This window comes from Rhinolophus hipposideros, assembly GCF_964194185.1.
Source record: "Rhinolophus hipposideros genome assembly, chromosome: 19".
Classification (NCBI taxonomy): Eukaryota; Metazoa; Chordata; class Mammalia; order Chiroptera; family Rhinolophidae; genus Rhinolophus; species Rhinolophus hipposideros.
This window is the reverse complement of record NC_138065.1, coordinates 33276159-33289031: the sequence shown is the minus strand read 5'-3', so window position 1 is coordinate 33289031 and position 12873 is coordinate 33276159. Positions and strand designations below refer to the sequence as shown.

The 12873-nt window shown below is 48.7% G+C and overlaps 1 protein-coding gene across 3 annotated transcripts in view; it reads left to right on the top strand.

The window, feature by feature from the left end:
• Positions 1–12873, top strand: part of PLXNA2 (plexin A2) — a 207751-nt gene that overhangs the window by 160084 nt on the left and 34794 nt on the right. For all 3 annotated transcript variants that reach the window (XM_081025609.1, XM_081025608.1, XM_081025610.1), the window contains one exon: positions 9512–9663. In XM_081025609.1, coding sequence (XP_080881735.1) covers positions 9512–9663 — 152 coding nt within the window. The remainder of the gene's footprint in view (positions 1–9511; positions 9664–12873) is intronic.

Genomic DNA, 12873 nt, shown 5'->3' with positions numbered 1-12873 from the left:
ACCACCTTGTAGTTTTTACTTTAGACATTTTTTAACTTCAGTAACTACCCCAATGCCTCACTAGTTGTAATTGGGTAAGGAAAACCCATTCTAGAAAACTCATGCCCTCCAAAACCAACCCTAAATAATTGTTGATTCAATTGTCATTTGAGATGACTCATCGCTCTTGCTTTCTCCTACTCTCCATTTGCCCAAATAACTTAAAAGTAGATTTTCCCCCCTAGATTCAGTCAGATGCAAATGCATTTGTGAAACTGTTTGGGGAGCTGGACATTTACAAGTATCTGTAAGGCTGCACCAAATCTCTGCAAGAAAGGCGGAATCCACCTGCCCAGGGCCCGAGTGACTGGCTACAAAGTTTCCTACAAATAAGTAAATAAGTCAGCCAGCTTTCCTGAAAAACAAGTCTGCACTCTGCTCTCCCTTCATTTATTTGCAGGCCTCATTAATATAACATCGGTGCAACAAACAGCTAACGGGGGATGGTGTCAAGATGAATAATGGAGTCACTCTGCTGAGATAACAATTAGGCTTTGAATGCACTATCAGCTAAGACAGAGCCAGCGAGGATTCACGTTGGGTAGGAGAGCTGGCACTGCTGATGCCATAGATTCCTACAGAGCTGTCAGCTGGGCTCTAGCCTACCGTGAAGGGTGTGCATACCCATGTGTGCACACGTGCTCTCACACACACACACACAGCCCAAGCTGGAAAAGGATGTGACAATTTGCCATCTCAAATCAGCATGCAGGAGTCTTTGAGATCAGAACGGGATCGCATTTACAGGCACAAAGCTGGCATCATAGCTCTCTAGAGTCAGGGAAACGCCAAGCAACAGGAAAGGAGTAAATAGATTAGTCAGGAGAAGATTAGTTGTCTACACATCCCAGTCTTGTCCTCACTGGCTTGTCATGACTAGGGGACGGCCTGGGGCAGAACCCTCCTGATCCCAGTCCCAGACACCGGGGCTTGCGTATGAAGCCCACCAGCTGGGGATGCTGCATCCTGGAGTGGCTTCTTTGGGAGCCCCTCCCCTGGCTGCTCTGAGAGGCGATGATGTCAGTCTCTCCTATCTCCACTTAAGAACCAGTCTAGGGAGCTGCCAGCCTGGTGGGGACATGGCAAGAGCTGCACAGGCCCATCAGAGGCCGCTAACACCATGCTGGGCAGTCTCCACACCAGCCACTTTTCCTCCGCAAGTCGGCTGTCTGCCCCTCACCTCAGTCCCCACCAAGAACAATAGCTAGAGGCTCCCCCTGCACAAGATGCTTGGAAAATGAAGCTGCTTGTCCTCTGGGCCTCAGGTAGCCTGGCTTCTGTCCAGATTTTTAATTCATAAAATGGTAAGGAGAAAAATAATAGCTAACGGTCACAGAATGCTTACCTGGCACCTAGCACTGCCCTTTGCACCCTAGGTATGTTATCTCATTTAGACCTTACAGCAAGTTGCATGAGGTAGAAGCTATTATTATCACCAGTCCTATTTTACAGATAAGGGAAGCAAGGCTCTGAGGTGTAATAACTTCCTTGAAGTCACTCTGCTAGTAAGTTTTAGAACTAAGAGTTAACCCTCAGTTAATTGACTCTAGAGCCCCACCTTTTAGCAGTTGACCATCCTTAATATCTTCCCTGGGCTCACTTAGACAAATGGAACTCTCAACACCCAGGGCTGGAGGAGGGAAAGACGCTGACATCAAGCCTGCTGCAGAGATGGGAAGAAAACCAGTGGTCCACACACCCAGCATCATTTGGGGAGATTGGACATACACAGGGAAAGATGATAAAGGGGCAAGGCCAATGGGGAGTGTGGACACACAGGGACAGGGCAGAGAAGAAGGAGGAGGGAAGCTGAGAAGGTTAGAGACACAGTGGTGACAGCAAAGCCACCTCCAGAGCTTCTTGGAAAGCAGCAAGTATGGCCTTAGCCAAGGGAGAAGGACGGGTACCTAAGCGGAGGGCACCCATGAGCAGACTGGCATGAGTTCTCATGGTTGATGACCTGGGGGTCTCTCCTGGGCAGAAGAGCAGCTCAGGCGGTATTGTGTGGAGGCTGAAAGCACAGGTTAGGTAGAGCTGGCTGGGCTCTGGCACTCACTGTGTAACTTAAGTAAGCGAGTTACTTCTCAGGGACACTATTCCCCATCTATGCAATGGGAATAATAATAGTACATCCCGCATAGCTTGTTTTGAGCCCATAGTGGGATAAAATATATAAAGCCCTTCGCATAATTCCTGGCTCATGATAAGTACTTAATAAGTGAAAAACGTGTTTAGCTATCATTATCAGAATCTTCAATTCTGGAACCAATGTCCTTTTTCTGTCTTCTCTCCCATTGTGTTTGTCAGGCAGGTGATGTAAAAGAGGAAGACAGGGGCTCTAGGATGGGAGCTGGGCTTTGTGAGGCTACCACCAAGAAGGCGTCCTCCTTTGACCCCTTAAACCCCTACCCTGTAGGAGGCCCCCACTCGGCCCCTCCAAGGCTCCCTTAGTCCCAGGAGTGGCACACCCGCACTCCTCAGTCTGCAGAGCCCCTGGGCCTTCTTCACCTCCCACTCTGTTCCCTGGTGCAGCCCTTTGGAGCTCCCCAGCTGTAATTAATCGACTGCATCTGCTCTCCCCCTTGGGCGGCTTTGTGGCACAGTTCCCTCCGAACTGTTCAATTAGTGGCTCTAAGAATCAGGGCGAGTGCATCATCATGGCAGCGGTTTTCCAGGTCACGACACCCATGGTGGAAAACAAACATGACACAGTTGACAGGAATACAGAGTTGGCTGGGGTGCTCGGGTGCTGGTCAGAGCTTGGTTGGGCTATGCTGCTGGCAGATGGGGAAGTGACCCTCCAAGCCAGAGGCTCCGGGAGACTTTGAGAGGACCGATCAGGAGACTCCTAGGTAGTCTCCTACCATTAGCACATGCCAGCCTCACCTCATATCCTTCTGGCCTATTCATCTTGACCTAAGATGCGCAGATAAGGAAATCCTTGGTCAAGACTTGGACTAGCCCCCTGTATACCCGGGCATGGTCAGTGACTGCATATAGGACAGAGTTTAGGGTTGCTGGACTGAGCCCTCTGCCCTAACATGTTTTTCCCACAGTTTCCTTCTGAATCCTGAAAATATACACATATTTTATTTTACAACCAGTTAAAAAGCCAATACTCCTATGGCAAGATAATAACACAACTTAATGTCCCATCAAGATGCAAGTAAAGGTTTCCTTATGGAGGAGAGACTAGCAGGGTGAGAGGTGCCTAAAATGGGAGAAGGAACCCCGGGCAATCAAAAAAGAATATGAGAAAGATATGAAGGGTTTACCCTCCCTCTCGGATTTGACCAGGGCCAGCCTGGTAACCGTAGGTGACAAGGGAAGGGAAAAGATATCATCTGCAAGGCCCTTCTTAACTGCACGTCGGGCAGGCCTTTGGTGGCTTGAGCATAGTGACCTACCTGGGGTCACTATGCTCTCAGAGGATGCATGGAAATCTGGGGTCCAAACAAATGCATCTGAAATGATCAAAGAGTTTAGAAAATAGTGTCTTCCAACAGAAGGCTGACAGAATTGCAGAAGCGCAGGGCAGGAGTGATTTAATTGCCATCTTCAGTATCTGAAAGATGTTTGATGGGGAGGCAGCTATTCAGTCCTCCATTCGATGATAAATCATTCCAGAAATTGGCTTAAATGAAAATAAGGGGGATTGTAGCAAGAGCTTCTTTATGATTCCAATGTTAAAAGACTGCGTCACTCCCAAGCAACACATGGGCGCCTCCATGCTTCCAGCCATCATGAAAGAACACCATTTGTTCTAGAAAGCCTCACTAAGGAGGCATCATGTAGCAGAGCCTTGCAAGAGGGGTAGGCTTTTGTCAGTTGACATGTTTGACAAGCATGTCAAATGCACATGGGCTTTAGGTCCTCTAGCCTTGGGAACACTTAGCTGTCCCTGTGATACACAAGATAGCTAAATGGAAGCATGGGGGGGGGTGCCCAGCAGGAGACCACACAGAACCCAGGGGAGACCCTCGCTGTCCCATTCATTCCAACTCAGCAATCGCAGCTGCATCTGGGATCTTCGCTCCCCCATCCCCTACTGCTGGCTTCTGCCGAGGAGAATTTGGATAGATTTTTGGTCCACAGTATAATGTGTTGCAAAGCATGGGGCTGAAATTAGTCAATATCTAAGGATCTTCCCAGCTGACTTTACAGGTTTTCAGCTTCTTTCTCCCTCTCTCTCCACACCCACACCCACACACACCCCAAACTGTCAAATCACTTGTTTGTGTGCGTGTCCCATTCAGAAATAATTTCTTGAAAGAATTCATTGACTTCATTGTGACGTGCTGTGCCTACCCCAGAATGGCTAATAGCCAAGGGAAAAAGACGTGGCGAGAAGGGAGGGAGGAAAGGATAAAGACCATTTTAGAAAGGACAAGTGTCCTCCCAAACTTATTCTGGGAAAAAGGTTGAAATCTGGCTCAGAATATGCTTCTGTGAAGGGCCCAGAATCCACCAAAACCCAGTCCCCGCCCTCGGCAGCACAGCCACTCCCTGCCCAAGCTCAGGCTACAGGACACCTCCCAGGCTTTCTCCAGTTAGCTCATGAACAGCTCTCTCCCCGGGTCACCCCAGCAGCTAAGTTATAAGTTCCCTGGTCCACATGTCCTCCTTCCAGATCAATAGGAAGATCCCCATCATCTCTAAGCTCTCAGCCAACACCATCATCCCATGTTTTTGTAGTCTAGGAAGACACAGGTGTGGGAGAACACAAGGAAGGAAATTGCCAATTATCAAGACCTGTTCTCTAAACCACCATCACATTAGGGACTTTCCAAATGTTGTCTCACTTAACCTTCACAACATCCCCATGAGGCAAGCATCATTATCTGTTTTCTGATAAGGACACTGAGATTGAAGTTCACATAGCCCATAGGTGTCAGAGCTGGAATTCAAATTCAAATCTATCTCACTCCAGAGGCTGCTCTCTTCCTGTTGCAGACACTGCCTGAGAGTCAGGTGATCTCCACCCTACCCCAGAGTAGCCAACAGCCCGAAGGCCAGCTGAAACTGGAAGCTAAGACACATGGATCTGGCTACCATCCCGGCCACACCTCCTTCCCTCTGTCAATGAGAGAATCTATATAACTCCACCCTGCCCTCTCACCCTCACCTTTGTGAGCAGTTAGCTCTCCCTGTCTCTGTAGCCCCACAACTCCTTCCAGATCTGGAAAGCCTTCCTTGGAGTTCTGCAAGCAGTAGTGCGACGCCAACTTGCCTCTTTGTAGACCCATGTGGAGTGGCCAGACTTGGTTCCTGAGAGAACCGAGCTTTGTGGGTGCTACACTGGGTGCCCTGAATCTAATGCTGCCGCTAAGAAGAGTCTTCAGTGGGGTCGGGGGACTCTGCAGCTGCCTGTTCCAAGGTGGTCCCGAAGGGATCCTGTAAACTTCCTCTCTGGAGAATGGATCCTTTTTCATCAAGCCTCCCTTCTGTAGCCTCTCCCCAACCCTCGGTCCCAGGAGAAAATGAGAAAAGCAGGAGGCCTGGGTTCTTAGCACCCAGGCCACCATGCAGGCATCAATGCCTTTGGACTCATCCCCATCTGAAAGCCCTCAGGTGGCACAGGATATGTCCTACACTACTCTTTCCCTGGTTCCCTTGCACTTTGAGCCCAGATCTCCACCTTGATTCTCTCTGATTTGCAAGCTTGGGGAGAGCAAATGGCATGTGCAAAGTCACATTTAAAGTGCATTATGTGTATAAGAACTGCTGGTATCTGGGAAGAACATGGAGGACATGGTACAGGATGGCAGATGTGGCTGAGAAGTAACAAAGGTCAGAAGTAGGAGGACAAGTGCCTGGCCAGAAATTAGGGACTTTGCCTTGACAATGGTTAGAGCCACTGAAGGTTTTTAGAGCAGGCAACTACCGTGTTTCCCCAAAAATAAGACCGGGTCTTATATTAATTCTTGCTCCAAAAGACACATTAGGGCTTATGTTCAGGGGATATCCTCCTGAAAAAATCACGCTAGGGCTTATTCTCCTGTTAGGTCTTATTTTTGGGGAAACACGGTAGTAACCTAATCAAGTATGTGTTCGTGAAGGTCACCCTGGTGGTATGAGGAAGTTAGATCATTAGACCATGGAGGAAAATGGGGTCCTTATCATTAGTGTGGGTGAGAGGTGATGGAGCCCTGCTTATCACCTGCTCTGGAACACAGAGCAGGACACTGATTCAAAAGACACCTGGGAATAAGAATGATAGTGCCTACTGGCCAGATTTACTATACAAGGTAGGCGAGGGAAAGGAAACAGATGAAGATGGCTTGCATGTTGCTTGGCTGGGTGCACAGTGATTCCATTAACCTTGAAAGAGAATCTGGGAGGATAATCAGGTTAGAGATGGAAGGAAGAAAAATTAAGAGTTCATTTTTAGACGTGGTGAAATTTGAGGTGCCTGAGGGACATACCTGTGGAAATGGAGATATCCAGTAGCAATTGGATATATGGATATGGAGCTCAAGAGAGAGGACTGAGCCAACAATATAGATTTGGAAGTCATCAGTAATGGAGGCCTTGGGAATTCTCTTGCAAGTTAAATACTCACTACCTCATCTGTGTTTGGGAAATCCAGACTTTTACACATCAGTTTCATTTTAAGCAAGGAAGATAAAAGCTATGTCCCTTTTAAGCCCCAGGGCATGATGGCTGCTGAGTGCCTTGACCTCCAAACTCCTTTTGCCACCTACCCAGGTGCTAGCAGCATTATAGCAGGTAGCGTGTGCCATGTGGGAAAGAAGACCCACATGGACCCAGCATTCCCCAGGTGCTTTCTGATTCTCCAGGTTTGGATATCAGCTGGTTGCTGGGTTAGAAGGGATTAGGCGTTTGTCTCTACACCCCAAACCACCTATCTCTTTGACATGTGTTTTCATGCCAAGATTATAACTCTTGCTAATAATTTTTTTTAAAGTCCTCCTATGCTTCTCAGCAGCTCAGTGTCCATGACCATGTCTCTCACTCCTAGCCCTGAATGTGCAAAGGGGACATTACAGTGACTTATCAGTGAGAGGAAGCTGCCCTATGGAACCTGCCAACGCCACTGTATATCCACAATACAATCCCCACGTGCTACCTGCAAGATGGAAATATTTTTAGGCTTTCCAGAAAAAACTCATTTCACAGTTTTTCTGAAAGGTTGTAATTAACTGCAGTGAACAAAAGAATGTAGCTTTAAAAATAAAAGTGGGGGAAGGAGAGCAAACCAATCACCACAGTTTTGTCAGTCCCTTTGGTAGGTGGGTTCCTGCCATCCAGGTGGCTGGGGGAGGGGAGAGAGGGGCCTCCTGAGCTCATTCCAAGTGGATCAAAGGAGAAGCCGCTGCTTGCTCAAGTTTGCTCAAAGCAAATTCTTTCCTATGGATGATCACCTACAGGTGCCCAGAAGCAGCCCCTTCCCTGTTCCTCATTAACAAGTGTCCATCTTGCAAAGCCCAGGAGGCCCAGGTACCTGAGGAAACTGTGCCAGGAGAAAGTGGAACAACCAAGATCCAGTATTGGTTATTTTTAGAATCTCCAGGGACAGAAAAGCTGTGGGCTACCGGTTCCTCATGCCAGCTCCTTTCTCTCCAAATTCTCCTGCCTTTCCCCCACGCTCACACAGAGATGCTGCTGAGCCTGTCCACTGTCCCCTTCTCGGTTTATTTCGTGAATCTTGTTGATTTTTATTCATAGGGTGGGGTATTTTATTCCCAGAAAAGGGAGTCAGAGCCATAGACAAGATGACTTGGGGGAAGTGAGTCCTGCAATGAGAGTATTCTGGCCTGGGCTGACAGGAAAGGAAGGAGGCTCCACTGTATAAGGCCTGCAGAAGAGGATGGGCAGTCAGGAGTTTGAGTTCTGGCTGTGCAGCCAACTTCCTGAGAGCCCAGGAGGGAGCCGGCAGTGTGGCAGGGGGCCCGTCCTGGTCCTCATTCCCATCATCTCTTTTCTGTCCACTATCACCTGGAGATCCTTGGGCAAGTTGGTGGCAGAACTCATGGTGTCCACATCACAGGAAGAGAACAGGGTCCCTTTGTAGGAGGAAGGAAGTAGAAAGAGTTTCCAGTGCCTTCGACAGCGTTTTCACCTGGACTCACCTATCATCTGTGCCCTGCGGTACACTGACTCCTCTGCTCACTGGACATTCCACCAGCACATACAGGGATACGGGGAGACTCCCGAGAGGAGCCCAAGGACAGAAGGGCCCAAGGCTGCATCTCTCTGTGCAGAGGCTCCATCTGGGAGAAACTGGCAGACACTTGGCCTTGACCAGCCCAGCCCCCCTTCCATCCCTCCCTCCTTGCCTCCTTGTCTTGTCTTTCTTATGGTGCAGTGAAAAGAGCCCTGGATTTTCTTACAATTGTGTTTATAGATTGTAGGAGTATCGTAAAATAAGACACCCTGAATCCCTCCTAGTTCTAAAATTCTGTGTTCCTGCTTAGGATTGAGTTCCCATCTGATTTCCTTCTACTTTGGATAACTATGGACCACAAAGTGTGAACTTACCCACTGGGATCTGTTAGATCTCAAAGAGCTGCATTTTTCCTAGAGCCCAACCTATTCCCAGACAGTTCACACCTTGGTAGAGCCTGATTCTGTGGTTCATTTTCCTGTTGGGTCAGAGCAAAATGAGACAATCATCATTTGGTGACAGAATTAAGAAACGAAGTAATAAATGATCTTTGCTAACAGGGAGCCAGAAAAATTTGGAAAATCCTAAATTCATTTCTTCTTGATCCTAGCATGCCTTGTGGGAATTTTTTCCAGAACAATGTCAAACACACTTTCCATTTTTGATCATCATTCTGCTCACTACCTAATCTCAGGCTCCTCCAGGCTACCACAGGTTTCCCACTGAATCCACCGTATTATTGTGTACCCGGCATCAGCATTATTTACAGCCTCCTTTATCTCCTCCTCTTGACCATAAGTTCTTTGAGGACAAATTTCTGTGTATTCATCACTGTATCCTCTACAGAGTCTAGCAAGCGCACAGGAGTGGCAATAATAGCACCTCAGAATTGCGAATCCCTCTCTGGTTTATAGAATTCTCCCGAACACCCTCTGTTTGGTACAATGGAGCTCCAGGGGGCGAGGCTGGTAGAGATGACTATCTCCCTTTCACAACTAAGGACTGAGGTTCAGGAAGATTATGTGCTTCGATCACAATCAGGCAACTAGTGAATTAGAGACACGTCTCAAACAATGATTTTCTGCCTTGAGTCCAGTACTTCCTCATTTCTTTTTAATAAATGGATGAATGAATAAGTTAATTACCTAAAGAACCAAGGAAGTAGTGTAAAACAAGATGGTTCGGGGATCCTAGAGAAGTTCAAAAGTGGAGAAAACACTCCCCATTCACCCAGGTTCCAGGTATCCATCCAAGTCCCTAAGCTTTCCTTGGGAGAGGGTTAAGATGCTGTAATCTCTACTCCTGTGCCCAGACAGGTTCGCTGATCCCATTTCCCTTCAACAGATTTTGACAGTATCTGGACCACCTGAAGGAGGGACTCGAGTGACCATCCACGGCGTGAACCTGGGTCTGGACTTCTCTGAGATCGCACACCACGTGCGGGTAGCTGGGGTGCCCTGCACACCCCTGCCAGGGGATTACATCATCGCTGAGCAGTGAGTCAAGTCACCTCCGGCCTGCCCTTTTCCCATGGAAGCTTCTGGGCAGGCAGCCTCTCCCCTCCCTTCTCTGGGACTTCTCCAGGATTCACCTCCCATCTCCCATTTCCCATGGACCCTGCCCCTAGAAGCTGGCCCAGGGTCCTGTCTGTTCCCACCTCCACTCTCAGAAGGCTGTATTCTGTTCCATTCTCTGTCCCCTGCTTCCTCTGGCATCAGCGCTCCCAATGCAATGCTGCCCCTCATTCAGTCCTCACCTGCCCACTGGCATGACTGAATCAGTTTCCTAACCAGTCCAGGCTCCTCCTCTTCTTCCCTGGTCCTCCCCTGCCAGACCCCATTGGAATGCACCCTGCATGGTGGGCTGTGGGCAACAATTTGTTTGGCTCATGGGGCTCTGACAGCAGCTTAATCCGAGCAGGGCCTCCGCCGGAGCAAATTCATTTATTTCACTAAGGGAAATGTCAGCTGGAAATTAGAAAATAGGCATGTAGTGGCGGACAGGCGAAAAGGGGCTCCAGAAGTGACATATGTTCCAATTTGGGGTGTTCATTTAGCAGTGGCGGCCTCTGTGGAGTTAGTGGGCAGGAGGTGGGCACGAAGCTGGGGTGGGAGGGTAGAAGGAGGAGTGCTTCCCTTCCAAAGGAGAAAGGGAGGGGAGCAGCCAGATCACTCTGCATGATTTGTCCTGTAAAGTCAGGTCAAGTCACCCTGATTCCACTGAGAACACAGCTCTGCAAGGAGTTCTAGGAGCTTGGCCAAGAGCATGGCTTGGGGGAGGGGCTTCTCTCCCTAAGCTCCACCCCCTGCAGCCTCAGGGGGTGGAGCTTAGAGAGAGCTCCTTCTAACCTCTCCAGAGGCAGTCTTTAGTATCAACCATAAAAATGACATCACTTTGTCCTTTCATAACACTTGCCCTTTCTCATCCATTATCTCATTTTTAATTGGTAAGGACTCTGAGAGCTACATATTGTTATCGTCATTTTACAAAGCAAGAGAGAGAAGTGGAATGACTTTCCCAGTTCATTCAAAGCATAAGTGGCCAAGGCACAGTTGGAACTCGAGGCTCCTGACTCATACTCCAGGCCTCTTTCCCTTCCTTAACAGTGATGGGGCAAGACTCCTGGGTCAGAGTGGCCTAGAAATTCCATGGTTCATTAGCATGTGGCTTCTGCGTGAGGGGCCATGATTCCAGTGTGGCCCAGTGCAGGGCCAGAGTCAGAGGGGTGAATTCCCAGACTGTGAGGCCAGGTGTGACCGCTGCCAGCCCCAGCAGGGGAGGAAAAGGAGCTGATCTGATGCTCCAGACCTTCAGATTCTTCAGAAATGATCCTTCACTGACAACCTTATCTCTGCAAGGAATGCTTCTCAAAGGAAAGGCTGGCAGGGTCTACAAGAAAGAGATGAGGAAGTGGGAGAGGACATGACATAAGTAGCGCTTCTGAGCCAGAAGAGGAGATGAAAGCTGTTGGTACAGGGACCAGGACATCCTGCAGAGGTCCTCACCGCCAAAGGTCTTCACAGAGCCCAGCACCTTGTCAGACTGGGCTAGACACTGGGCTTTACTGACCCAAGTCCACTGTGGCCTCCAGGACCTTCCTTGGGCCCCCAGACACAGGCTAAGTCTCCAACTTGATAAGATGAAACAGGACTCCAAATGAAATGGTTTGGGGGGAGCATTGGTAAGGATTTGAGTAAACTCTTGGGCAGCTGGACATGGACATGTCATGAGATTTGGAATTCAAATATATTCTAAATCCTAACTCCTCCACTGGCCAGCCCTGAAGCCTTAGCAAACTGTTCAATCTCTCTGACCTCCATCGGCCTAATGGAAAGCATGATTCCTGCAGCACAGGTTTTGAGGAAAATTCAATAAGATGAGAAAATAGAGACTGTAACATGCCATACAAATGTAAGGAAATAGAGTTTTATCTATGAAATCCAGTGTTCTGCACTCACCTGAGGCCACGGGGAAAAAATGCCAAAAGAAACTGGAAGAGAGGATATGAAAGGAGCCTAGAAAGATAAATGGTCACCAGGGACCCCTGACAAGGCTGGTGGTCACCCTAGAACTCTGCCACTGTTGCTAGGGCAAGGGAAGGGCAGAGGTGGCAAACACACTAGGTCCCTTGGCTGGATGCAGCACTGATATCCAGCTGTGCCAGGCTCATTACTGCTCTCGAGGTTTCAGAGTTTGTTAACATCATTAAAGCCACCATCCTGGGCAAGGAGCAGCAGGCATGATCGTTACAAATGTCTGGGAGAGATGAATTTGGCTAAGTGGGCACGGTGCCGAGTCCCGGGCACAGACAGGATTAGCGGGCATGGTAATGACTCACCATATGCTTGTGCTTGCCATCTATCACTCAGCAATTAGGTTAATGTTGGTTAAAGGGCCCTGCTTAGTCCTGCAAGCAGCACCTCCAGGACGATGGAAGGCCACATGATTCCATCACAGGATGTTTTCCGGGCAATGGAACGCAAGTTGAGGCTGCCACATAGCCCCTCCTGGGACAGGGGCTGTGTGTGATATGGACTCCGTTCCAGGCCTCAGCCCCCCTCCCATCATCTGTTGCACCTGTGAACTCAGCCATGACTGGATGGAGGTTAGATGTGTGTGCTCCCCACCCCAGGATGTGCCCACTTGTGAGGAGAAAGACACCATGTATGCCAGTCCATGGGAGGTGGTGTGGTGTAGGGGGTGAGAGCACTGGCTGGGTGCCAAGAGCTCAGCTATTGATGGTTAGGTGACTTCGGGCAAGTGACTTTGCTCTCTGATCCTCAAAGGTCTCATCTGGAAAATGGGTATGTAGAAATTGATGAACTCGGGGTGGCCAGTTAGCTCAGTTGGTTGGAGCGTGGTGCTGATAATGCCACGGTTGCCAGTTCGAGCCTCGCATGGGCCACTGTGAGCTGTGCCCTCCTTAAAAAAAAAAAAAATTCTTCTGAATTAAAAAAAAAAATTATAGAAAGAGAAAGAAATAGATGATCTCTACAATCTCTTCCATAGTCCTTAGGATATCAGAAGCAGTAAACAATATGCCCCATGGGATCTGCACCTCCCACCATTAGAAAGTTTATTGGTGGCACTAATGTGTCTCCAGAAGCCCCCTGTCAACCAGGAAAAGTCAAGCCTTCAAATGTTGAAGGTAAATAACTGTTGGACAGCTATTTAGTCCAACTGCTCAATTTATAAGAAGAAAACAT